This window comes from Manis pentadactyla, chromosome 4 (genome assembly GCF_030020395.1).
Source record: "Manis pentadactyla isolate mManPen7 chromosome 4, mManPen7.hap1, whole genome shotgun sequence".
NCBI classification, from domain to species: Eukaryota; Metazoa; Chordata; class Mammalia; order Pholidota; family Manidae; genus Manis; species Manis pentadactyla.
The window spans coordinates 144284384-144311468 of NC_080022.1; the positions used below are offsets into that span (position 1 = coordinate 144284384).

Genomic DNA, 27085 nt, shown 5'->3' on the forward strand with positions numbered 1-27085 from the left:
GCCAACGCTACCTCGCCCAGCACTGTCCCTGCGCGCGCGGCTATTCGGCCGGCGGCGGCGCATCGTGGAGCCTACGTTGGCCGAGGGGCCGGATCCAGGCCGGGCCTGGCGGGGGCTGGGATGCCTCTATTCTTCTTGTTGTTGTTGGCTTTCTTGTTGGTTGCGCTCAGCGCCCTCTTCCTGGGTCGGTGAGTGGATCCCGGCTGCGACGGGGGGAGCGGGGAGGAAGAGAGACTGAGGAGGGGGCGCGCGCCGCACAGAGGCTCGCGGGAGGGGGAAGGGACTGCAGGGAACCGAGCGCGGGCGGAGGAGGCGTGGGTGCCGGGGGCGCGCGGCGTGCGGAGGGCCTGGGCGGGGGCGTGCGGCGGGAGCTGGCGCCGTGGAGCTGAGAGTGGGGGCGAGGCAGAGGGAGCTGGGGAGGCCTGAGGAGATGCTGAGACTGGGAGTTGAATGGGTGTGTGCGTGAGGAGGGGCCCGGTTCGGTGGTCTCCCTTTCCCCCTCCACACGCCCGAAGTGTCCCCCTCATCGAGCGCGAAGGGCACCTGCAGCCTCTCCCTGGGGACCCGAAACAGGTTTGGCTGCCCAGGGGAGAGCAGCATTTCAGCTGGCCGGGCGTGACCTCGCAGTGCCTTCTCGCAGATCCCCGTCTGGAGGGCAGCAGAGACCCTTTGGGGAGTGTGGGATGACATATCTGACACGGCTGCCTGTACTTCGATTTCTCTTTACCACTGAGGTTCCTAGGGATTTAAGGGATTGCATTCTTTGTCCTCAACTTAGAAGGTGGAGTTTTAGTTTGTCTTGATTTCGTCTAGCTGGAGAAGACACTGGGGCTAGGGTCCTGATCAGGGTGGCTGAGTGCATGTGCCACCGTGGTGTTCTGGGAGACAGGAGACTTGTCCGGAAGATCCAGCTTCAGGATCTGAGCTTTTGCCAGGACTTCTAGGACCAGCAAAGGGTCAGGGAAGCTGTAATTGGGAGAGGGTCCTGTGAACTCACAGGGATTTTTTTTCAGGTGGCTTGTGGTCAGGTTGGCCACCAAGTGGTGTCAGCTGAAGCTGCAGGCGGAACTAAAAATTGGCTCCTTTTTTTGGATCCAGAATGTTAGTCTTAAATTTCAACAGCATCAGCAAACAGTGGTGAGTTCTGGGGAACTCCCTGGGTATGTGTGTAGGGTTGATCTAATTGAATTTTAACTTCTAATTTCCTTTTACTAAAATTCTGGGTGGCTGTCCTAGTTAACCCAGCCTTGTCAGCTCTTCCCCGAGATGATCTTAGAGTTAGTTTGGCACTACTTGGATTGATACAAGTTGTTCAGCTAAAAATGCTTATAAGGCACAGCTTGTCCAGAGCATATAAGAAAGATATAGAAATAAAGCACAGAACAAAGATGACAGGAAATAGAAGAGCTCACAGTTCTAATTTTAAGAGAGGAAACAGGACAACATATCCATAAAAGAGAAATACTAAGCAAGTTCAACTAACGTCATCTTGAGGAACAGGATATAGTGCTGAGGAGGGAAACTGGTGCAAATGGAATGAGGACTGTTCAGTGCAAGGGCTACAGTACTTCCTTCTCTTCATAGAATCTTTCCTAGCTTGTTATGCTGCTCATGGTTTACCTGGCAGCTAGTGTACAAGGCTTTCTCCCACACTGTTTTAGGAAATTGATAGCCTGTGGATTTCCAGCAAACTCCTTAGCCATGATCTACTGTGAGTACCCCATATCCTCATTCTTCCCCTGGGGGTTATTTTGAGTTTGGGGTTTGCAGAATGGGATTCCTCTACAGAGGCCTCACAGCCCAAGGAGGGAGGTGGGTCTTGCTGATGTCTTCTTGTTTAGCCTGGAAACTATTATCTTGTGAGACAGATGTTGATAACTACTGAGACAATTTTCCATGATTTGAGCTACATTTCTAGGGAGGATGGGAGAGTGAATGTGGGGGAGGGGAAGAGACTTCTGTGGAGGGGATGGGCCTGATGGAGTGAGGTTTCTCTTCTGGCCAGACGTTATGTGGCTTTGTGCTTTGGAGAAGTGTGTATCAGAACGGACCTACAGAAGGTTTCTGGCCTGTTTGCTCCATTCTCCCAGAGCACTGGGGTGCATCAGAAGGAGCTGTCCTTCAGCCCATTCTTATTGAAGATTTTCTGCCAGGTGAGATGACTTCTCCCACTCCTGAACTGTACAAGGGATGTCTGGCTTTGGAATCATGGGTGGATTTTTCTGTTGTTTTGGGGGCATAATACTGAAAGCTGCCTGTTACTCTTTCTCCACTGGAAAGGAAAAACAGTGCCTTTGACATTAGTTATTGTTCATCTTTGCTTCTTCCTTCCAGCTATTCTCCATTCATGTAGATTCCATAAACATCATGGTTCTCAAGGTGGCTACCTCTGAGTCTTTGTGGCATATTCAGATCAGAGAAAGCAGCTTTCTTTTGGATAGTGATGGGAAAAGGTAAGCACTGGGTAGAAGAGTGTCTGCTAGTCCCATTCTTGCCGTACAGTTGTTGCAGGGTGGGTGGATGTCAGGGCTTTCTGTCAAGGTGTCAAGTTCTCATTCTGTGCCTGTGAGGAGAGACTAAGATTAGGTACTTCTGTTTGCCTTGTTACTTTCAGCCCACAAAGCTTGACTGAAGCCAGATAGTGAGGAAAGGGACCAAGTGGTCTTAATTTTCTTCCTTTCCTAGGCTAAAATGTGAGGTGAGCCTAAGTCAGATCAACAGCAAAGTTCTAAAGAGTGGCCAGCTGGTGAGTATGCATGCCATGGCCATTCAGATGCCTTGTTTCCTTATGGGCATAAGGTATGAAGGAGCTTAGGGCTTACATTCTAAATTCTGTGCCCTTATGGGGTTCCCATAAAGGAGTGTTCCAGACCACTGCATTTAGGCCCAAACTCCCAGACTCTATACACATTCATATCTTAGAGGCTTTTCCTCTCTGCAGGAGGACACCTGCCTGGCAGAGCTCTCACTGGCCCTAAAGCTGTGTCTAGAAGTGGGCATCAGCGGTCGGCAGCTGAAGGCAATCACTGTGGATGTATGGACACTCCATGCTGAACTGCATGAGGGCCTCTTCCATAGTCAGCTGCTGTGCCAGGGCCCAAGTCTGGCACCCAAGTCTGTTCCTTTTTCAGGTAAAGGTCCAGTCAGTGAGCTTCTTGGCTGCCGTGTTCTTAGGTTATTTTGGAATTATAAAATAATAGTGGTCTCATTACTCATTCAGGTGTGATTTGTTAATCACCATGGCCTTTGACCCTGAGGATAGCTAGAGGAAACAGGGCATTTGCTTGTGATTAGTGACAGTGGATAATTGTGAATTAGACCTGTAGTTTGTGCTTTCTGTATGTTCTTTCACTAAATTCTTAGCGTTTCACAGATGAGAAAACTGAAGCCTGGGAAAATTAGACAACTTGACTGAGGTTACGCAGTTAATCAGTAGCAAAAATGGGCTTTAAATTATTTGACCCTAAAGTCTGTATTCTTTGCATTATACCAGCCTGCTCCTTATACTACCTTTTAGACTGTGAGGAAGGAAGGAAGTTATGGCAAGTGCCTGGTTCTCTGAGATATTTGTCTGGTGGCCTAAGATTGGGCATTTGCTTAGATTAGTTCATGTGGGAGGATTTGGCGAAAGAGGGTAGGGCATTTTGGGAGACTTTAGAGTGTTAAGGATTGATGGTCCTTGTATCATTCATTCCCATTTTCAGAGGTGACAGAGAACTTGGCTGAGCCATCTCTGCCTGGCCTGTACCTCCTTCAGCAGCTGCCAGACCAAGTCAAGGTGAAGATGGAGATCACAAGTGTGGTGCTGTCCATGAATAGTCAAAAGAGGTGAGATCTTTCCTAACACTGAAGGATGGAGAATGATAGTTGGAGCTATATGTTGGGGTCTCCATAACCAGCCTGGTAGCTGCACTGAGCTTGTCTGTGGGGAAAAAGGAATAAGAATGGCATTCCACATACTCAAAACCAGCATCTGCCTCTGGTCCAGGTACCTGAATTGGACACTGAAGCTGCTGCATTTCCTGTACCACCGTGATGAGGATCAGCTGCCCCTTCGAAGCTTCACAGCAAACTCTGATATTGCACAGATGAGCACTGAACTCCTACTGAAAGGTTCATGGGTGGGGATACTGCTGAGATGAATGGGGGTGGCCAGATACTTTCTTCTTGGTTAATTAGTGTACCTGGGGAGGATAATGAGGGAAAGTACTGAGACAAATAGCTGCAACTCATGAGTGTTGGTGACAGTGTGTTCATTTCCTTGCCTGCCCTGACCGTCTCCTGGTTTTCCCTTTTGCCTTCTCTGATCTGCCCTTTGTCCTTACAGACGGGTTGCTGCTATCTCAGAGCCGCCAGCGCATTGTCTGCCTCAACTCCCTCAAGGCCAGTGTGCAGGTGTGATGACCTTAGTACTGAGAATCAATCCTTCTCTGCTTTTCCTCTATGTCGTTACATTATGAGCTAATGAAATAAAACCCAAGCCCACAGTTCCAGTGTTCTCATTTCCAGGTGACGACGATTGACCTCTCGGCCTCCCTGGTTCTGAACACTTGTATTATTCATTACCGGCACCAGGAATTCTCTCACTGGCTGCACATGCTTGCCCTGGAGGCACAAGGGTCTAGTTCATCTCTTAAGCAAAGAAAAAAAAGGTCTGTGTAATCTTCAGCTACTATCTTACCAGATGGATTCCTGGATTCTCTTTTGGTCTAAAGTGACGTGTGTTAAATATGTCTGATTGTTTGATCTCCTTTACTCTCAGTTTCAGTAGCAATCCTATTTTATGTATCTTTCCCACATTAGACTAGATTCTGTTGGTAGGATGATGTCATCAGTGCTCAGCACAGTGGCTTATACAAAATAAGCATTTGTTGGACTGAACTTAAATGATGAACAGTATCCTGTCTGCCTTAGATAATGGTGACAGGTCATGTCAGCAGTGCCATCTCTCTCTCAGTGTAATGCTTTCATTGTGTTGTACAGAGAACTTAAGGCTAGTGGCTTGGAAGTGATGCCCCTTGATTGCATTAGGTTGAATCTTACAATATGTGTATGTTTCCATTATTTGTTCTATGAAATGACAATTTCAAATGGTTCAACCTGTTATCTTTCTGGTGTCCCTGCAGATTACCATCAGAAGTAGCAGCAAACAGATGGGTTCAGTCTTTTATTTTCTAGCTGCATCCTATCCTAAGAATCACACAAAACTCACCCTGATTTTTGAGAGCTTTAGGAATCCGTTCCATGATAGGAAGCTGCAGTTCTATTCTTATCAAACAGTGATGTCTTCTTCCTATGCAGAATCTTCCCCCAAATCCTGGCTCCTGTCATCTTTAGCACCTCTATCTCCAATGTCAACATTTCCATTCAGCTTGGAGACACACCGCCTTTTGCCTTGGGATTCAATTCCATCTCTCTGGGTAAGGCTCTGGGATGGAAAAGGAACAAGAATTTGTCCATAATTAGAGCTGCGCCCAACTGATGATAACAGTGGCTCCATATAACTCCTTTCTCCCACCTTCTTTTTTCAGATTACCAGCACTTGAGGCCACAGAGTATCCATCAGCGGGGTGTCCTGTCTGTGGACCACCTCTGCTGGCGGGTGGGTAGTGATTCCCACATTCAGCGAGCATCCCACCCACCCAATATGCATGTTTGGGGTGAGGCGCTTGTCCTGGACTCCTTCACACTACAGGTAGGTGGGGACTTGGGTGAACAAAGGCGCATACAGTTGTCTCATCCTGCCATGCTTTATAATACTGAGCTCCTTTAGGGCTGCAGATGATGCATCAGCATATTACAGAACTGTGTTTTTACATGCTTCTAATGGGGTCCCTCTGCTACTTTTCTAGGGTAGCTATAACCAGCCGCTGGGACTGTCCAACGCCCAGTCAGATACCCTCTTTCTTGATTGTACCATCCGAGGACTGCAGGTAGAAACATCAGATACCTGTGCCCAGTGTCTGTCTCGGATCTTGTCCTTAATGGGCCCACAGTCTGGAAAGTTAGCTGTCTCTAAGGCATCTTCCTTTGGAGAATCTGTGTCATTACTGTGGAAGGTGGACTTGAAGGTGGAGGACATGAACTTATTCACTCTTTCTGCCCTGGTTGGTAAGTGAGAGGGAGTCTACTGAAGTGGATCGTGTACCCTAAGCAGGTGATGCTGGTTCCGTCTACTCCTTCTCACTTAATGGAGCTGGTTATTTGGAATTTTTCTAAATAAAAGACACGAGATGCTAGGTCTTGCATAATGATTGGACTTTTTGATATTTCTTAAGGGTTTATAAAAGGTTAAGTATTATGGAAGATGTTTAAGAAAAAAATACCTTGATATCTGATCAAGAGAATGAAATGCATGTGTTTTTTAAATTTCCTTTTGTGTATAATCTTAGAGTAACTGAAGCATCTCTGGGGAATTTGTAGGCCTTAAGATGGGAAGGAAAAATTTCCCTAAACGTGAGGCATGAACTTAGGGAGGAGTGGGGAATAAAGGTAACAAGAATGAAGGGAATAAGTAAGAAAGGAGAGTGAGGACTGAAGTTGGCATTTGAGAACCAAGAACCAAGGCTGACGTGGTTTCTGGATGTTAGGTGCCTCCGAAGTTCGACTGGACACACTGACTGTCCTGGGAAGTGCTGAAACCTCCATTGTGGGTATCCAAGGACTTGTTCTTGCGCTGGTGAAGTCGGTCACTGAGAAGATGCAGCCTTGTTGCAAAGCTCCTGACATCCCTGTGCCAGTGTTCAGCCTCTGCATGATTTCCATCACCTATCATAGCAGCATCCGCTCTTTAGAGGTAATGCTTCCCTGCACTGCTGGATGCAGGTTGATTCTTCCTGATTATATTATCATTCCTGATTAGAAATTAGAGTATTTCCCACTCTCTTGAGTCATGTGAAACTCATCTAAGATGACACTTTGTGTTATTTTTTCCTGGCTCATTCTGTACATTTTTAACTCTATTTATGGAATTTAAAACATACAGAAAACTAGAGAATATATGTTCTTTCATATATCCATACCCAACTTCAAAAATTTGCCAATTTATGACCAGTTTGTTTCAGCTATTCTCCCACTGACCACTCAGGATTATTACATAGATACTAGACATATAATTCCAACTGTAAATATTTCAGTGTACATCTCTGGAAAATAAGGGGCTTCTTAAAGATAATGATGTTGTGTCATTTTGCCAAAGTACTCAGATTATCAAAGGCTGGAAAGGTTCTGAAGATGGAGGCACTAGCAAGTGTTGAGAAGCTTTGTGATATCTTTCTCCTCAGGGTGTCAGGTGGGCATGGGGCCTTCTTGGGAGGAGAGTGGGTTATCTTCCTGTTTGTCAGACTTCGTCTTCCTTTGGATAGTTTTCAGAGACTGGAACTCAAAAGGAATTTTTTTTGTCCTGGAATTTAAATTTTCTTTGCATAGATACTCAGAACTGACTATGGACTTGACTCCTTTCTTTGAGACATACTTTCACATAAGTCAGTTGCTGTATTGACTTGTGTGGTCAGTACTTTTAATGCTTTTTAAGAATTAAATCAAGGTGCAACCAGTGCATGAAACATTTTCAAATTCATTGTTACCATAGTTATTACAGAAAGTGGCAGTTACGGAAAAATAGCTCACAATCAGAAACATAAAGCCAAGTGATCTGAGTATGTGCCATGTGCACTTGGTGTGCTGTGGTAGATACCAGGGAATTAAAACGCATGGCCTCTACTCAATTTATAGTCCAGTTAAGGAGAACTTAAAAAGTGTAAATGCTCTTAAGTATAAGGTAAACAGGAATTATTTGCTCAATGTATTAATGCTATGGGAACAAACCAAGGGAGTAATTAACATGGTTACTCAGGAAAGACTTCTGGGTGGAGATGGTTCTTGACCCAGGGGTGCCTGTATAACAATCCCTGCCATCTCTCCTATTCTGGGACACTGTAGTTGACAGGTGCTTTTCTCTTGCTCCCTAAAGGTTCAGTGTGGAGCAGGGCTGACCTTACTCTGGAGTCCCCCAGATCACATGTACCTGTACCAGCACATCCTGGCCACCCTGCAGTGCCAAGACCTACTAAAAGCCACTCTGTTTCCCAAGACTGTGCCATTCCTTGCACTAGACATCCCAGGGGTTGCTGCTGAGCCAGAAGGCCATCCCCCTGAGCAGTATTCCCCAAAGCGGCTGCTAAACCTGACACTAGAGGTGAGCACAGCCAAGTTGACAGCTTTTGTCGCTGAGGACAAGTTCATTACCCTGGCTGCAGAGAGTGTGTCGTTGAGCTGGCATGGGTGTTCGCTGCAGGCTTACTGCCCAGAGCTGGCTGTTGGCTTTGATGGCAATAACATCTTCAACTTCAAGGAGGTGGAGGTACAGCTGCTGCCTGAGCTGGAGGAGATGATCCTTCACCGGAACCCCTTCCCTATGCTACAGACCCTCCGGAACCGTGTTTGGCTCCTCTACCTGGGCTCAGTCTCAGTGGAGTTTCCTTATCAGTATGATTTCTCTCAAACTCTGGATGAGGCTGTGGGAGTTCAGAAATGGCTGAAGGGGCTGCATCAAGGAACTCATGTTCAGGCCTCCCCAAGCTGTGCCCCACTCCCACCTGATCTACTCCTGAAGGTTCAGCACTTCTCATGGGTTTTTCTGGATGACATTTTTGAAGTGAAGCTTCGTGATAACTATGAACTGATGAAGGATGAAAGTAAGGAGAGTGCCAAAAGGCTGCAGTTGCTGGATGCCAAAGTGGCTGCCCTTCGGAAGCAGCATGGGGAGTTACTGCCAGCCCGCAAAATTGAGGAACTCTATGCCTCTTTGGAGCATAAAAATATTGAAATTTACATCCAGCGCTCCCGTCGTCTCTATGGCAACACACCCATGCGCCGGGCACTGCTCACTTGGAGCCTGGCAGGGCTAGAGCTTGTGGCTCTGGCAGATGCCTCCTTCCATGGGCCTGAGCATGTGGTAGAGCAAGTTCGAGAGCTTGATCCAGGCAGCCCTTTTCCTGCGGAGGGAGTAGATCTTGTCATTCAGTGGTGTCGTATGCTCAAGTGCAGTGTCAAGACTTTTCTGGGTAAGTAGTGCTTCCTTATTTGCAGAATCTGGTGATTGCCCTTGGAGCTCCAGGGAGCTCTTTGAGCAATTACAGAGGTGCTTGGTTATACTGGGAACTGTGGCTATTTTTTGGATGGGTGGAGTAGAATGGGTGGGCTCCACTTCCCTTTCTTTGTTCCTGAATTTTACCCTGAAACTGCTTGGCTAACCTAAAGGAACAAATAACACAGTCATCTTTAGGGTTACTGTAGCTCTTGCATCTCAGTGTTACTCCCTTCACCATCTGCTTAGGGTTGCCATGCCATTTTTCAGCTTTGTTACCAACTGCCAGCTCTTGTTCTGTCAGCTGGCTGTGTAAAGTAGATGGATAAAAGGAGTGGCAGGGGAAAAAAATGCCTGAGAGTGTTGAGACAGTCCCCTGAGTAGTCAGTGTGTGTCCTCCCCATGATAACAGTTCGGATAAGAGACTATCCCCGGTACCTGTTTGAGATCCGTGACTGGCGGCTGATTGGTCGACTTGTGGGCACTGAGCAGAGTGGTCAGCCTTGTTCCCGCCGGCGTCAAATCCTGCACTTGGGGCTTCCATGGGGTAACATGGCAGTGGAGAGGAACATGCTCCCACTCAAGTTCTACCATGACTTCCGCTGTGAGTAGAGGAGGGTGGTTGGTTTGGCTGAGGAATGTTATGATGGCTGAGGTGGGAGATGAGCTGAAGCCCTCTGGAGTGACGGAGGAAGAGAGCGATGAAGTTGTATAACAAGCTGTCCCATTGCCCCTCTATCCAAGCGGAGATCTTCCAGTACACAGTGGTGTGGGGCCCATGCTGGGATCCAGCCTGGACACTGATAAGCCAATCTGTGGACCTCTTGACCAAGCCCTCAGCTGACCCCAGCCCACCCTTGCCCTGGTGGGACAAAAGCCGTCTTCTGTTCCATGGGGACTGGCACATGGACATTGAACAGGCAAATCTGCACCAGCTGGCTACTGAGGTGAGGGATCCAGAGCTGCTTTCTTATTGGGATGGTATGGTTGGGGCTTGTATAGCACATGGGGAGGAGAGAGGTACTGATTTGGAGGGTGAGGGTCATACTCTTACCCATGTCTCACTGAGTTCTTGGGGGGTGGTTATAGGATCCATACAACACAACTGAAAATATGCACTGGGAGTGGAACCACCTGTCTTTTCATTGGAAACCTGGTCAGTTTGTGTTCAAGGGTGACTTGGATGTCAACGTGAGAACAGCCTCTAAGTGAGTGGAGTGATGGGAGGGCCTCAGCAACGTGAGGGACTCAGGGTGGAGGGAGAGGGGAAGGGCCACGGGGCTGCAGTGGCCAGGGCACTGAGGGCTGTGGCTCTGTTGTGAGGCAGGTATGACGACTGCTGCTTCCTTCATCTTCCTGACCTCTGCATGACACTGGACCTGCAGTGGCTATGCCACGGAAACCCCCGGGATCACCATGGTGTCACTCTGCGGGCCCCAGAATTCCTGCCTGAAGTGCCCTTAGGCCAGCTGTATGACTCCTACCGGGCCTTCCGCTCTGAGAATCTCAATCTTTCCATCAAGATGGATCTGACTTGGCACAGTGGGAGTGAGACTCGGTTCTGGGGTAACGGAGGGTGGGCTTAAACACTGAGGACTTCAAGTTGGCCTTTTGGGGAAGGGGTAGGGAAAGAGCAAGGGAGGATTTGGGTTGGGGCCTTTTTTGGGAGAGGGTTGGTGAAAGCAAAGAACTTGGCTCTTTGAAAGGGGAAGGTGTTAACGGATATTGAGTATGAGGCTGATTGCTATTAGGGTTTTTAAACCTCTAAAACCCACAGCTAGGGAAGGATTTAGCTTTATCTCTCTGTTGTAGCCACAGCTAGCAAAACGTCCATCCTTTCCTTTGCAGCAATGTCCCAGCCCCGAATTCTGCTATATAGTAGTACCCTGCGCTGGATGCAGAACTTCTGGGCAACTTGGACTAGTGTCACAAGGCCCATCTGCAGGGGAAAGCTCTTCAATAACCTGAAACCCAGCAAGAAGAAACTTGGTCAGCACTATAAACAGCTTTCCTACACTGCACTGTTTCCCCAGCTGCAGGTCAGGCTCTGATGGCCCTGCTAACATCTTCAGTTCTGTTCCCCTTCCCTAGGTTCCTTGTTTTCTCTGATCAGAGAATCTCTCTGATGCTGTCCTTCATTTATTGTTATGCTATCTTGTTACCAGGTGCATTATTGGGCCTCTTTTGCCCAACAACGGGGCATCCAGATTGAGTGTAGTCAGGGCCACATCTTCACTCGGGGAACTCAGCGGCTTATACCTCAAGGTAAGGCTAAGAGTCCCTTTGTTTCTCATAACCTGCTGTCCTCTTCCCTTCTCAGTTCCCTTCATGTCTTCCCCGTCTGCCCCACACTCTTCTTCTGTCCTGGTCTGCATGGGCTCTGTTTTCTCCCTTCTCAGCGGGCACCGTGATGCGGCGCCTCATCTCTGACTGGAGTGTGATGCAGATGGTTAGTGACCTGAGTCAGGTGACTGTTCACCTGATGGCCTCGCCCACTGAAGAGAATGCTGACCACTGCCTTGATCCCTTGGTGACAAAGACACACCTCCTGAGCCTGTCGTCCCTCACCTACCAGCGACATAGCACTCGTGCTGCTGAGGAGGTACCGCCTGGCATTCTCTTAACCTACCTTATTTCTGTTGTAGATGTCTTAGTCTGCTTGAGCTGTCATAACAAAATACCAGACTGGGTAGTGTAAACCTCATACTTCTTTGTCACAGTTTTGGGGCCCTGAAAGTCCAAGATGAGGGTTCCAGCACAGTTAGGTTTTGGTGAGGGTTCTCTTCTGGGCCCAGAGAAAGCTGCCTTCTCCCTAGGTCCTCACGGGACGGGAAAAGGGAGAGAAAACAAGCTCAGTAGTATTTCTTCTTTTAAGAGCACTAATCTCCAGAAGATTAACAGAAACAGTAATCCACAGTCACACTATAGGTTGGTCATGGGGACAGTAGAACAGCTTGGAAAATACAGTAAAGGATTCTGTAACATCGTACTATCGTGATGGACAGTGACTGCACTGGAGGGGTGAGGACTTGATATAATATGGGTGAATATTGAACCACTGGGTTGTGTATTTGAAACTAACGTAAGATTGTACATCAATAATACTTTTAAAAAAACAACAACACTAATGTCATCATGATGGCTCCACCCTCAGGACCATCGAAGTCTGATTGCCGCCTAAAGGCCCCATCTCCAATATCATCACAATGGCGATTATGGCCTTGATATATGAATTTTTCAGGGACACAGTTCGGTCCATAGCAGTGGGTTTCAGGCTAAATCCCTGGTAATGTTCCTAGCTATATTCTAAGCATATATGTCTTTACTTTATGATGAACTCACTAGTTATCTGTATCAGCCTCCCTTTTTGAAAGTTCCTTTTCTCCCTCACCTTCTAAAGATTGTCTCTTGCGTGACAGGAAATAGAATAAAATTTTTTTACTAGCACCTTATTTGGTATTTTTCTTTTCCCAATTAAGGATTAAGTTATATAAGATACAGTGAGTATAATCAGACTGTAATTTAATGCTAAAATTTAACTAAGATCACTTAATTTTTCTTTATCCAGGATCATCTTATCTCCTCTAGAACGGGTTTCTTACTCAGAAAGCTTGTTTTCTTATCTCTGCATCTGTGGTCCAGGAGGAATGGTGGGAATTTCCATGCTGCCCTGAGTTTCTTTTCCTGTTTTTAGGATACATCTACTCGAGTTGGGGATCCTGCCTTTTACACACACCAGCTGCACCTTGTAGATTTACGGGCTTCGTGGACAACCACCAATCGAGACATTGCCTTTGGTTTATATGATGGCTACAAAAAGGCAGCTGTACTCAAACGTAATCTCTCTACTGAGGCCCTGAAGGGGTTAAAGATTGATCCCCATATGCCAGCTAAAAAGCCAAAGCAGAGTGTCCTGACCAGTACCCTGGCCCCACCTCCTGCCAACACTCCCAGCTTTAGTGGACAGCCTGATAAGGGGTCACCAGGAGGTAAGCTGGGGAGCTGGAACTCTATAAGATGACGTTTGGATATGTACATGGGCTTGGACAGGAGTTTGAGAAGGACTGTGGTTCTTCATCATTTAGTTGTAGCGATGAAAACTTGGTTTTTACCAGGCCACCTAAGTCTTACATAGCAATGATATGGGGGCATTAAAGGGCCTAGTCCTGTGGTCAGCTTTAGAAGAGGATCAGGAAGGAGTGATGGGGCCAAAACAGGGTGAGTAAGGGAAAGAAGCCAAAGATTAGAGAATTGTTTTGTGTTTTGATATAATTCACAGTCAACAGATACTGAATACTTACCAGGGACAAAGCACAGTCCTGGGTTCAGCAAGGGATACAGAATGTATGACATTCTACTTGCCTGAACAAGTTTATTATCCCTGGATGAGTCGCTCATTTATTCATAAATTCATTTCAGCTTTATTGAGGGTTTATTTTCTATTAGACATGATCCTACACATTAGGGATGCAAAGATGAGGGGGAGCTCAGAAACTAGTAGATTGAGACATGTAAATTATTATTTCATTGTGAAAGAGCATTGTGAGAATGTTCAAGAAGAAATCAGAAAGGGAAGTCTAGAACGGCTTTATGGAGGAAATAATTGAGATGGGTCTTAAAAGACGAGTAAGAGTTTAATAGGCAAGGCAAGGGGGCATTTTAAAGAGAGTAAATAACAAGTAGAGAGGAATGCACGTTTATGGTGAGTTTAACAAAAAGGTAAAAAGGGATAAATGTCACAAAAGAAAAATTAAATATAGTTGTTCTTGCTTGGAGTAAAGGAGGAAGTTTGACCATAGAAGGGTTTATTGAAAAAGTGGCATTTGAGCTGTAACTTAAAGGGCTTAGTATGGTTTGAACATGTAGAAATGGGGAAGAAGCCTTCAAGGCAGAGGGAATGCCCTGAATAGAAGTGGAGCTGGTGAAGCTCAGTATGTTCAAAGGAGAGAATAGTCTTGATCAGCATAGAGAGTAAAGGATACGAGTGAGAAGATGCTAGAAAGGAAAGCTGCAGGGAGACCATTAAAGGCCCTTATATAAGGCTAAGGAGTTTTTGTCCTTATTCAGTAGACAGTGGGAGCTACTGAAGCTTTTTGAATAGGGGTGTGTCATTAGAATTTTACTTTTAGGAAGATAAACCTGGCACTGGTATGGAGGAGGGCTGAAGAGGAAGAAACCGGAGGTAAGGGGACAAATTAGGAAACTATTATTGTATCTTAACAAGAGGCAATTCTGAGAGCCTGAACTAAGTAGAGGTAGTGGGAATAAGGATGAGGGGATAAATAGAAAAATTACTGTGCATATTAGAGATTGGCAACTGGTTGGAAGGAGTTAAAACAGGGAAAGACCATAATGACTGAGGCTTTGAGCCTAGTGGCTAGCTTGATGGTAACAGTAGTATCAGAAATAGGAGAGCCAGGGGATAAACAGGTTTAGGGAAGTATAGGGTTGTGAAGTTCAGGCTTGGACATGCTGAGTTTGTGGTGCAAGTAGTACATCCAGGTAATATCTAAAAACAGCTCGAAATGGGGGACTAAATGCTTAGGGCTAGAGATAGACTTGAGAGTTTCAGCATGGACCTAATTGTTAATGCCCAGGAGATAATAATAGTTGGTTACTACATGCAGGTATCCTGTGAAATACTTTTATATATTATTCCACTAAATTGTCTCAACAACCTTATGAGGTAGATACTCTTTAGGGGCAAGGAAACTGAGACACAGGTTAGCTAAAGATCACAGTCAAGTAACTGGCAGAGAAAGGATCTTGAGCACAGACAGACTAGTATAATTCTGGAAACTGCTCTTAACCATACACTCTGTTAGACAAAGTTTTTACAAGAAAGAATAAGAGAAGAGAACATGCCAAGGATAGACCTTAGGAGATACCTATTTCTAAGACCTGGGAGAAGAGGATCTACAGGCATAATCTGGGAATAAGGAAGCAGTAGAGCTAGAAGAAACACAGTGGCATGAATGGCCAAGTAGTAGTTTCATGTGGAAAGATGTGATCAGCAAACAAATAGCATTTGCAATATGAAATGAAAAATCAAAGGAACAAAATGAGGGTGTGTGACAAATGGTGCTAAAGTAATCGAGAGGTAGATACACCTAAGAGAAAAAAATACTGCCACTTAACATGGCATTTCTAAGCTTCTCTTGAAAACCTGTTACTTGTATTAAAATTGAGGGGGAAATGAAATTACAACCCTTATTTTGCCCATTGTGGTCAAGGGGTGGAGTGGAATGGGCTAGAGTTGCAGGTTGGGGAGAATATTGTAGATAAAATGAAAGTTCCTATGGCCAGGATTCTCACCTGGCCCCGGTTGGCTAGCTCACTATACACGTGTGAGCAATGCATTGCTATTGACTCTACATAAAGAGCTCTGCCCAGTGCTCTGGGTGATACTGTGGCACAGCTGCTAGGCTGCATGAAAGCAGAGGCTGGAGTGGTGGCAAAGCTGAGGACATAGGCCTAGAGGACGGCTGTGCAGGATGATTCTGCAGGCAGAGAGGCCCAGAGGCAGAGACCGGCTTGCTGCATGCAGACTTGCTCTGAGTGAATGGGATTTTAGTGATTGATCTGCCACCATGGAAATAAAGTTGGGTATAACCCTTTCACCCCAAGAACTTTCATTTCTTTGGTCACACTGAATCCATAGCAAACTACTCCGGAACTGAAACCCATTGGCAAGACAATTGGCAACAGTTGGCAGGGTTGATTGGTGACCAAGGAAAAAGAACAGGCTGCCTTCATGGAAGGAGTGTTTCAGCAGGCTGCACCTATCGACCGGGAGACATTTGAGTGTCCCCTGTGGACATGTGGCACTATGAAGGGGTGAAGGACTGGGGTCCACCCCAAGAGAAAGCTGACTGAAATGGCGTCACTATGAAGTGCTGTGGCCTGAGGAAGCAGCACTAGAAGGAGCAGCAGCCCAAGAAAGAGCAGCACAAGAAGAAGCAGTGTGGGAGTGCAGGCTGCCAGGTGCTGTGGGGCAGGTGAAGGAAGAGGCCCAAGAAGGAGCAGCAGGAGAAGCAGCGGCACGCAGGCTGCCAGGTGCCGAGGGGCAAGAGAAGGATGTAGTGGAGCCGTCAGCCCCAGAAATGGAGGAGCGGAGGTTTGATGAACAGGTGGGGGTGGAGGCCCTGCCGGTGCCAAACGCATCAGCCTTTCCTCAATTGAGACCCCACCTGATTGAAAGCTGGTGGAAAGCCAGAAGGACTTGGTGACCGTGGGTTCCTTCAGGAGAGGTGCCGTCCCCTCCTCAGGTTGTGGAGCCCTCCATGCTCTGCTTCTATCCTCAGGCTCAAGCACAAAAGGAAAATATGGTCTGCTTCTCGAAGGAAGAACTTAAAAGGGCCCCGTGAAGGTTGCGAGGACCCAGATGTGGGTTGGTTTGAAAAGGTAGGAGCAGACAGAAAGAAATTGGACTGGAGCTGTGGCAATTGAGACTGGAGCAGCGGTTCCAGCTGCTGAGAACAAAGCACAAGGCAGAGATAAAGCAAGATCGGTCTGTATGTCTGCAAGACTTTTTTCTGGAGAGGCTGGAGAAAGTGGGTATTGTAAGGCCCACCCATGGTCCTTTTGGTTAACTCCTTTGAGTAGAACTGATTTGAATACAGCCAGGATGACCACTTGGTGGCAACGGATCTCCTCAGGCTTGAGGGTTATAATTTGTTAGAACTGGTTTGAATACAGCCAGGATGCAATGGATCTCCTCAGGTTTGAGGGTTATTATAATTTGTTGTAATTTTTGTTATTTGTATATTGTTGTAGCCTCTGTTGTTACGGAATTTAGTTACAATGCTCCAGCTTTCTTGCACAGGAACCATTGCAGAGGATTGAGGGCACATAGATTGAGAGGAGAGAATCCTGGAGGGGTGGAGTGTGAATAAAATGAAAGTTCCTGTGGCCAGGATTCTCACCTGTCCCTGGTTGGCTAGCTCACTGCACATGTGTGGGCAATGCATTGCTATTGACTCTAAAAGAGCCCTGCACAGTGCTGTGGGCAACATGGTGGCATGGCAGCAAGGCTGCAGGAGAGCAGAACAGAGGACAGAGGCCTAGAGGACGACTGTGCGGGATGGCTGGTAGGCAGAGAGGCCCAGAGGATGGCTGTGCAGGCAGAGAGGCCCAGAGGCAGAGACCAGCTTGCTGCATGCAGACTTGCTCTTAGTGAACGGGATTTTAGTGACTGACCTGCCACCATGGAAATAAAGATGGGTATAACCCTTTCACCGCAAGAACGTTCTACTGTCATTTCTTTGGTCACGCTGAATCCATAGCAAACTTGCCCAGGGCTGAAACCTACTGGCAAGACAAATATATTCTGAGAAATTGCAGGAAAATAAGTTTTGCCCTGAATGTGTTCCCTATTCCTTTAAGACTGACTTTTCCCCACTTGATATTTCTCTTCCAGGGGTCTACATGTTGCAGAAGCTGATTGAAGAGACAGATAGGTTTGTGGTGTTCACAGAAGAAGAGTCAGGTGTGAGTGATCAGTTGTGTGGCATTGCTGCCTGCCAGACGGATGACATATATAACCGAAACTGCCTTATTGAGCTAGTCAACTGCCAGGTACTTTCTCTTTACCAGAGCACCCCAGCATTCAACTAGATCATAATTATATGTCTTTACTTTTCCCCTGCCTCTAAATGAGAATGGGTGGTTCCAAAAATGGCTCCTTTTAGTAGGTATCATGGGTAATCACTTCCATGTCTCAAAGCCATTAGAGTTCACTCAGTAATTAGACCCAGCTGTAGTCATTGGTACAATCCTCTCACTAAACTCATTCTCCCTTGGTGGCCCTGGTGCTGACTCAGCCTCTGTCTCTGGCACAGATGGTTCTTCGTGGAGCAGAGACAGAAGGCTGTGTCATTGTGTCAGCTGCGAAAGCCCAGCTGCTGCAGTGCCAACATCATCCAGCCTGGTATGGTGACACTTTGAAGCAGAAGACATCCTGGACTTGTTTACTGGATGGAATGCAGTACTTTGCCACCACTGAAAGCAGCCCCACCGAGCAGGATGGCCGACAGCTCTGGTTAGAGGTCAGTCAGCAGGCCTGAGAAGGCCCATTATATCCTGTTTTCCATATTTGGCCCTTTCCACCAGAATTGCTGCAAGGTTCTTGACAGTACCTGTTGCTACCAGCTTATCTAGTAGTATAATGAGGCTGGTAAACCTGTGAATGTAGTCTCTGGTTTTTGTCTGTAAGTGCATAGTACTTTTTTTTTTAATCTCATGCTATTCTGTTTTCACTGCAAGGGAAATCCTCTTTATTTTTGAGAAGTTGCTGAACCCTACTAATAGATCACACTAATCAGCAGGCAGCCAAGAAAACATAATAAGAAAATTTTAGATAAGCTCTCTATCTCCCCTTTCACCTGTCTTACAAAGATGATCGGTCATTTCAGCAAAGCTTTGAATAAAAAGACTGCTTGTCTAGGAGTCCAGTTATATGAGTTCCAGTGTCAGCTTTGCCATTACAGGCATACTTTGTTTTATTGTGCTTGGCTTTATTACACTTTGCAAATTTTGTGTTTTTTACAAATTGAAGGATGGAGGCAACCCTGCATCAAGCAAGCCTATCTGTGCCATTTTTCTAGCATTTGTTTACTTTGTGTCTCTGTCACATTTTGATAATTCTCTCAATATTTCAAACTTCTTCATTATTATTACACTTGTTACAGTGATCTGTGATTATGACTTGACAAAAGCTCAGATGACGGTTAGCATTTTTAGCAATAAAGTGGTTTTTAATTAAGGAATGTACATTAATTCTTTAGACACAATGCTATTGCACACTTAACAAACTACAGTAGAGTGTAACCATAACTTTAATATGCACTGGGAAACCAAAAAAAATTCGTTGATTTCTCTTTATGGTGGTCCTTGTTTTATTATGGTGATCTGAACTGAACCTGCAATATCTCAGAAGTATGCCTGTATGGTAGGCATGAGCCCTTGGGCAAGGCACCTGTATTTGTAAAATTTATTTAATATTTCACCCTCATGAGATTGTCAAAAGGATAAATGAGAAAGCACTTTGAAAAATGTAAAGCTGCATCCAGATGGAAAGTAGTCTCTGTCTCTTTTTTTTTTTTTTTTTTAAGATAGTATGTCTAAGGAGGGCAAAGTGTGTGTCAAGGTAATGTTTTTAAATGATGAGATTGTGAGCAGTTGGCAGGGATTAGGCAGTAAAATTTCTTTTCAGTTTCTTAGTGAAACTGAATTTGTACTATAATTTCCAGGATATAGTATCATGAGAATTATTGGGAGATCTGATGCTTATGAGATGCACCTAACCAATATTCTGCATTGTCACCACTTACTTAACAGGTGTTATGTCCTCCTTGTGCTGGGCATGGTATACCCAGATGGGTTACATCTCAGGACCAATGTGATAACTTAATTTGCCATTCTAGTCAATGGGGATAAAGCTAATCCCTCTTCCTTCCTCCCTTGCTTGTGCTTCTTACTCCATTGACTTTAGGGCTCAATCCAGGCAACCTCAAGTGTAGATATGTGAAGTAATAAGTAAGCATTTAGTCAGATGCCAAGCAGCCAAGTCAGGTTATTGGTAATATGAGAGGTCATGCTGATATATTACAGTTGTGATTTAGACAATCAGTGCCCTTCACCAGTAGTCTCAGGAGGTAGGCACAAAGGACATTAACTACTCATGCAGAGGTGTCCAGGATAAGCTATGCAAGATCTCTTTATCTGGTATTTTCTGGGCCTCTGCTTCTTTTAGCATGCCTTCTTTTGCCGATGAACCTCTTTTTTCCCTTAACCTGTGATATTAGTGTTAGAGTGGAATGTCCTTGGCTGAGGAGGAAGGGACTTTGATATTGCTTTACCTATATGAATGTTTTTGTGACTTGGCAGATCTGCTTATGGTCTTCCCGTGCCACTCATTCTGTTACTCACTTTGACTTCCTCTTGGCAGAGAGTTAAAAGAATTCTGTCCCCTTTCCTCATGGTAACAGTGTCAGAATGGTTGTCTGAAGACAGAAAGCAAAAGTTTGGTATTCACGTATGTGAATACCAAGTGGGTGGAAAAGTCATTGATTTTGGTGAATTTTTTTACCCATGACATGATTTTATCTTTCAATTTTTTTTTAATTGTGATAAAACACATATAAGATGTACTAGCTCAACCATTTAAAGTGTTCAGTTGTATTAAATACAGTCATGTTGTACAACTAGTACCACCATCCATCTCCATAACTCTTTCACCTCGTAAAACTGAAACTCTACCCATTCAACAGGGATGCCCCAGTCCCTGGCAATGGCAACCATCATTCTATTTTGTCTCTATGATTTTGAGTACTCTTAACTGTTTTATATAAGTGGAATCATAAAGCATCTATCTGTTTGTGACTGGCTTATTTCACTTTTGTAATGTCTTCAAGATTCATCCATGTTGTAACATATGTCAGAATTTCCTTCATTTTTAAGGCTGAAGTACATCCATTTGTGGACACTGGGGTTGCTTCCGTAGTTGTAAATAATGCCATTATGATCATGGTTGTACAAATATGTCTTGAAGACTCTGCTTTCAGTTCTTGTGGTAAATATCCAGAAGTGGAATTGCTGGATCATATAGTAATTTTATTTTTAATTTTTTGAAGAACTGCCATACTGTTTTCCACAGTGGACATACCATTTGATATTCCCACCAACAGAACTTAAGACTTCCAATTTTTGCACATCCTTGCTAACACTTGCTATTTTCAACTTTGATAGTAGCTGTCCTAATGAGTGTGAGGTGGGACATGATTTGATTTTAACTTCACTTGCTTTTCTGGCCTAAGGCCTGGCAAAATGTGCATGTTAACTTACTTGGGTTTGGAGAATTTGGGTGATTTGGGCCAGGAGGGAGCGACATATTTGTCCTTTACGATGGGAGATCCTTGAAGCTATTCTAGGCAGTGGAAGCCTAGATAGTAAGTGTAACTACTTGTACCATGGAGATCTGTGACCCAGTTGGCCAAGACAAGCTACCGATTCCCCAAGAAGTTGAAAGTGCCTATATTTTTGTCTTCAGGTAAAGAATATCGAGGAACACCGGCAGCGTAGTCTGGACTCAGTGCAGGAGCTGATGGAGAGTGGGCAGGCAGTAGGAGGCATGGTCACCACAACCACAGGTCAGCTCTCCCCACTTCCCCATCATATGGTTAGAAGCAGATGTACATCCCAAAAGGCTCTCATTTTCTTACCTACTCTAAGCTCAGTATGTGCTGGAGTAGGAGTGTTAGGCTAGGTTGAAAGCAAGTGTCTGGAGTTCCCTAGGTATCATACATAGCTGGGAGGCTCACACCATACCGCTATTGAAAATGTCTTTTCCTTATCTCTTCCCCACGTCTCCCCAGATTGGAACCAGCCAGCCGAGGCACAACAAGCCCAACAAGTCCAGCGGACTATTTCACGCTGCAGCTGCCGAATGTACTATATTAGTTACAGCCATGACATTGATCCTGAGCTGGCAACTCAGATTAAGCCACCTGAGGTTCATGAGAACCAGGAAAAGGAAGATCTCCTAAAGAAGCAGGAAGGTATTCAGGCTTGAAGGGTTTTAGGAAGGGACTAGGTAACTTGTGAAAATAGTTACTTCCTTTATGGTTTTCAGGCAGTACTGTTATTAAATATCTCATTCTGTAAGTTCTGCTATGAGAGAATTACCTATAATCTTGGAGGGAGATGGAATCAATGGGTATTACATGATTTTGAAATAAGCAAACATGTTTCTACCCATGAGCCTCTCACACCAAGCCCTTTCTATGGGGTTAACAGGAGTGGTTCCAAATACAGGTTAGGAAATGGGGTAGAAATTTAGGGAGTAACTTAAGTTCCTTACTTAGCTGCTAACAATTACCTAGGGGCTGTGGATACCTTCACCCTCATTCATCATGAGCTAGAAATCTCCACCAACCCAGCTCAGTATGCCATGATCCTGGACATCGTCAACAACCTGCTGCTCCATGTAGAACCCAAGCGGAAGGTGAGCATGGGCCCTTACAGAATGCTTGTTAGCCTCACAGAAACTTCCAGATCTTATGATTTGGGGCCTAGTAAGAAAAGCCATGCATCAAACTGAAAAAAGGCCTGTGGTTAGTATCAGCTGAAATTTTACTTAAGTAAGAAAGGTTTGAGTGTCCCTGAGACTGTAGAGCCTGTTTACTTGGTTGATTGTTTTTGTTCAGTTTTCTGCTCTGTCACTTAAATACCTCTAAAAAACAGTAACTACTCCCCACTTCCACCTCCATCCCCACTCTGTGGGACTGGCTTATTGTGAAATCCACATTGCTAGATCTTCTGCATTGGCCTACCCTTTACTCTTGGAATAATGGTGACAGATCTTTAAAGGTGAGCTTTCCAGAAGAGATCACCATTTCTTGTTCTTTTCTCTATTTTACTTTACTACAAGGTTTGTTTCTATTTCACTTTAAAAAAGACCTTGTTTGTTTCCTTTTCTGTTCCTTTAGGAACATAGTGAGAAGAAGCAGCGGGTCAGGTTCCAGCTTGAGATCTCTAGCAATCCTGAGGAGCAGCGCAGCAGTATATTACATCTGCAGGAGGCTGTGCGGCAGCATGTGGCCCAGATACGGCAGCTGGAAAAGCAGATGTATTCTATCATGAAGGTAGTCACCGAGGCAGTCTGAGGTCAGGGAGCTCTTCTAGGATGAGGGAGATAACCTCTCAGTTTCTCTTGTCTTGGCGTCCTAGTCTTTGCAGGATGACAGCAAGAATGAGAACCTGCTTGACCTGAATCAAAAACTTCAGTTGCAGCTACACCAAGAGAAGGCCAACCTACAGCTGGAAAGTGAAGAGCTTAATATCCTCATCAGGTACCATAGCATTCTTTCCCGGCCTTTGTCCAAGTGCCCCAGCTGGAGTCAGTTTCTCTTCCTGGTCTGTGTTCTGAGTCTTTAGGTCTAGTGTGCATTATAAAAGATTGATGTAGTAGATTCAGGCATCTCTTCATGAATGAGCCTTGTGGGACTTGGCCAAGAGGTTGAGAACAGGATCCTGAAGAATATGTTGATCGTGCAAAAGGAAGAAACACGTAGTTGGGAAAATCACCTTTGTGGCCTTTGATACTGTGCACCTGAATGAAAAACAATGTCTTGAAGTAGATCGGTAAGAAACACAGTTGCAGATACAACCGTAGGGGTTGTACAGATTATTTTATCAAGAAGCTGTAGACCTGAAAGATGGGATTTGTGCTCCCCATGGCCCACGATGTGAGGAACAATGAACCCAGTGAAAGAAACTTAGGGACTAGCTATTCCAGAATAGGTTCACCTCTGAGTTTACCTCCTGCACCATTCTAGAACATTTCCACCCTACCCCAAACCTGAATGTTAGTGTCCTATTGGCTTTGGTCTTCCTGTCTATTTTTAGGTGTTTTAAGGATTTCCAGTTGCAGCAAGCCAACAAGATGGAGCTGCGAAAGCAGCAAGAAGATGTGAGTGTGGTCCGTCGCACTGAGTTCTATTTTGCTCAGGCACGGTGGCGCTTGACAGAGGAAGATGGACAGCTCGGAATTGCTGAGCTGGAGCTGCAGCGGTTCCTTTACAGCAAGGTATTGGGCACATATACTCACACACTGACCTGTCTCAGGAGTCTTAACTCACAAAAAGAGATAAACAAAAAGGGGCTAATTATTGTATGACTGTTAATGATTAATGATGATAGCAACTTGAGGAGAGTTCCCCTTAGACATATGTGTTTGTAATATTAAAAAATATAGATGAGGATTAACTTGATGAAATGCTTCCCTCATTGAATAAGATTATCCCTAGAAAAATGGCCCAGAGGAAAGTAATCTTCCACATCCAGCTTGGAGTAGAATTATTCTGTACTGACATTTAGCTTTCCTGCAGTTACCAGTATCTTAGAGGAGAGAACATTATTCATTATTATTCTACCCTGGGGATGTTTAGAAATGAGTGAAACTAGTTTTTATTATCACCCTGGGAAGTACTGCTGGCACTTAGTGCCCTGGCTAGTAGTACCCATGAGAAACCCTGGATTAGAGAGTGCATTGACGTATGAGATTGAAAGAGATACCAAAAATTGGGATTAGATATGTGGAGAACCTGAAAACAAGCAAGATATGTAGCAGTTCTCTAGCAAGCTCATGAAAGGTTTACTATAGTGATTTGTGGGCATGGGGGGGTGCATCTCTCATTATAGGTGAATAAGTCTGATGACACGGCAGAGCATCTCCTAGAGCTGGGCTGGTTCACTATGAACAACCTCCTCCCCAATGCTGTCTATAAGGCAAGTCTTATTTCCCCATTCCTAGCCCATTTGCAGAAACCCACTATGGGAAATAGTATGATCTGAAATGGTGAAAGCTTGCCCGCTTAGCAAGACCATCTGCAGAGGATGTGTGGGTTGATTCACCACTCTGTATCCTACAGGTAGTCTTGCGGCCCCAGAGCTCCTGCCAGTCTGGGAGACAACTAGCCCTCCGCCTCTTCAGCAAAGTCCGGCCCCCTGTTGGGGGTATTTCTGTTAAGGAGCACTTTGAGGTTAGTAAACAGTCCTTTGGGGACCCAGCAACAAAGGGTAGCCAAAAGCTATCTGTGTTGTATTGTCTATATTAGGGGTAGGTAAACTGAGGGATGATGTCTGAGCTTAATTGCTTCTTCAGCCTTTTTCCTCTTTAGGTAAATGTGGTGCCTCTCACCATCCAGCTGACACACCAGTTCTTCCATAGAATAATGGGCTTTTTCTTTCCTGGCCGAAGTGTGGAAGATGATGAGGTTGGTGATGAAGAAGATAAGTCCAAACTGGTGACTACTGGTGAGAACTTTTATGGTGGAGCTCCAGAAGACTGGGGTAGCAGCCCCAGAGACAGCTGATGCTTCAGAAAGAAGACAACTGGTGTGTTTGTTTTTTCATAGGAATACCAGTGGTGAAGCCTCGGCAGCTGATTGCAGCAGATGATGCTGCACCCTTGGGCCCTGGGAAGGGTGTGGCACAGGGCTTGAATCGGAGTTCTGGGGTCAGAAGATCATTTCGCAAAGCACCCGAGGTACCAGACATGCCTTTGGATGATAGAAAAAAATGGGAGAGTCCTGGAGTACTCTCTTTGGCCTAGCTGGGATTATTTCTGTTTCCTTTGGTCTATTCCAGGGGTGAAAGGAGATGGAGGTATTTGGGGTCCTTTCTTCTGATGGTTTCAGGGGCTCACACTCCCTTCCTACCTTTCCTAGCACCCTGTGGATGATATTGACAAGATGAAAGAGAGAGCTGCCATGAACAACTCCTTCATCTACATAAAGATTCCACAGGTTCCACTGTGCGTCAGCTACAAGGTCTGTTCCTCTCAGCACTTTCTAGAACAGGAAGGAAAAGGAACCAGATAAGATCAGATATTAAAGATAGGGAGACCGATCAGCCTGTGAAGCTGGTCTGTGGATGATAATCTGCTGTTACCTCCACCTCTCTCAGGAGTCGGTACCATTACCAGAGGTAATGGGGAAATCAGTATCTGTAGGTTGCTGGTGCTGGAAGGTACTATACTTGGCTCAAGTACTGGCTTGGACTAAAAATGGCAGCTGATGTATTTTTTTTCCTCTTTTCTTTCCCCTTTTCCTCCTCCTCTTACAGGGTGAGAAGAACAGTGTGGATTGGGGTGACCTTAACCTGGTGTTGCCCTGTCTGGAGTACCACAACAACACATGGACATGGCTAGACTTTGCAATGGCTGTCAAAAGAGACAGCCGCAAAGCCCTGGTTGCCCAGGTATCCCAGCAGAATTCATGGCTATTTGGTTAGCAGGGGCTGGCAATCAGATCCTCTGCTCAGGAGCATTTCATTGTAGGATATATCAACAAACAGCCTTGAAAAGTGGCAGGTGAATGAAGTGAACAACTTTGGTCCCTGCCTTCTCCATGACTTCGCTCAGTTGATTAAACTGATTGTTTGTGTCAGATATTAATTACTGCTGATTTTTAGGGGACTGAAGGCTGACACAAATTCAGGTTTAGAATGAGCTCTAACTAGACTGTAAGCTTCTTGAAAGCAGAGATCATTTTATTATTTGATTGTCCCCATTTTGCCTTCATATAAGTGTAATAAATCTTTGTTGGCTTGGTTCACTTTGATTTATTCTGCCTGTCCCATTAATATTTGCCTTCCCTTTTACTCCTCTCTAATCTATCAGGTAATCAAAGAGAAGCTAAGGCTGAAGCCTGCAACAGGGTCTGAGGTCCGGGGAAAGCTAGACACTAAATCAGACCTCAACATGCAACAGCAGGAAGAGGAGGAGAAAGCCCGGCTCCTCATCGGCTTAAGTGTGGGCAACAAGAACCCTGGCAAGAAGTCCATCTTTGGCAGGCGCAAGTGATGCGGCAATCCACGACTGGCTGCAGTACAGGATCTGACTGGCTCAGGCCCCAGGGACTGTGGGGTGGGAGGTGCTTCCGTTCATCCCATCAGGATCTGTGAGGGTCAGGAGCCCAAAGGATACTGTGGAGAGAGGCAGTGTTCTTTAGCGGCTGGCCTCTTCCATGCAGAACTTGGTGGATAATAATTCTGAGCTCTACCTCACACTGATCAGCAGGCCCAGGGCCAGAGAGGCATTAAGAGAGCAAGACCCAGGAAATGGGCCTAGGGCTAGTACCTGGTTCCCTCGGGGTCAACGGAAAAGGTGGGAGGACAGTTCTGATCAAGTGTGATAAATTTTTATAAGTAGACATATATATATATATATACATATATAAATATATATTTCTAAATGTAACTGCTCTTCCTCTGTGCCAGAAAGTTGAGGGGAAGGACTGATCTGTACCCCCATTCCACTGCCTTGTCTGGAAGAGTTACTAAGGTTCTAGGGGGAATCAGCCTCTCCCTAGTCTGTGCCAAGCTCACTTGGGAGGATGGCAATAGGAACCAGGGCTAGCCATGGATTCCCCTTGGGGTATGCCCTATAGAATGGTAAGAAAATGATTTAAAGAGAAAATATATATTTTAAATTTG

At 45.4% G+C, this 27085-nt stretch overlaps 1 protein-coding gene across 5 annotated transcripts; it reads left to right on the forward strand.

Moving 5' to 3' along the window:
• BLTP2 (bridge-like lipid transfer protein family member 2) lies at window positions 1-27085 on the forward strand. Of its 5 annotated transcripts, XM_057501107.1 has the most exons (39): window positions 4-188; window positions 1014-1137; window positions 1662-1711; window positions 2006-2153; window positions 2335-2453; window positions 2686-2746; window positions 2942-3131; window positions 3705-3828; window positions 3989-4113; window positions 4328-4395; window positions 4510-4652; window positions 5302-5420; window positions 5532-5695; window positions 5853-6111; window positions 6591-6796; window positions 7973-9065; window positions 9501-9692; window positions 9833-10035; window positions 10178-10296; window positions 10416-10636; window positions 10937-11127; window positions 11254-11353; window positions 11488-11690; window positions 12783-13077; window positions 17508-17665; window positions 17929-18135; window positions 21138-21237; window positions 21463-21645; window positions 21970-22091; window positions 22576-22731; window positions 22817-22938; window positions 23495-23675; window positions 24290-24380; window positions 24524-24630; window positions 24769-24904; window positions 25006-25136; window positions 25318-25419; window positions 25715-25849; window positions 26271-27085. In XM_057501107.1, the coding sequence occupies exons 1-39, from the start codon at window positions 121-123 to the stop codon at window positions 26451-26453; spliced, it is 6699 nt and encodes a 2232-aa protein (XP_057357090.1). In that variant the 5' UTR covers window positions 4-120; the 3' UTR covers window positions 26454-27085. The 5 variants fall into 5 exon arrangements, 3 of the variants coding, with proteins under 3 accessions (XP_057357090.1, XP_057357091.1, XP_057357092.1); XM_057501108.1 differs by lacking the exon at window positions 1014-1137 and having other exon boundaries at window positions 54-188; XM_057501109.1 differs by lacking the exons at window positions 4-188; window positions 1014-1137 and having other exon boundaries at window positions 1684-1711; window positions 2091-2153.

What these genes read in the sequence shown, in the direction of transcription:
- BLTP2 (XM_057501107.1), top strand. Translation starts at nt 121, where the DNA reads ATGCCTCTATTCTTCTTGTTGTTGTTGGCTTTCTTGTTGGTTGCGCTC. An exon ending in AACGTGAGAACAGCCTCTAA is followed by an intron (nt 10,297 to 10,415) that starts GTGAGTGGAGTG and finishes GTTGTGAGGCAG; the next exon opens with GTATGACGACTGCTGCTTCC. An exon ending in CATGGTCACCACAACCACAG is followed by an intron (nt 21,238 to 21,462) that starts GTCAGCTCTCCC and finishes ACGTCTCCCCAG; the next exon opens with ATTGGAACCAGCCAGCCGAG.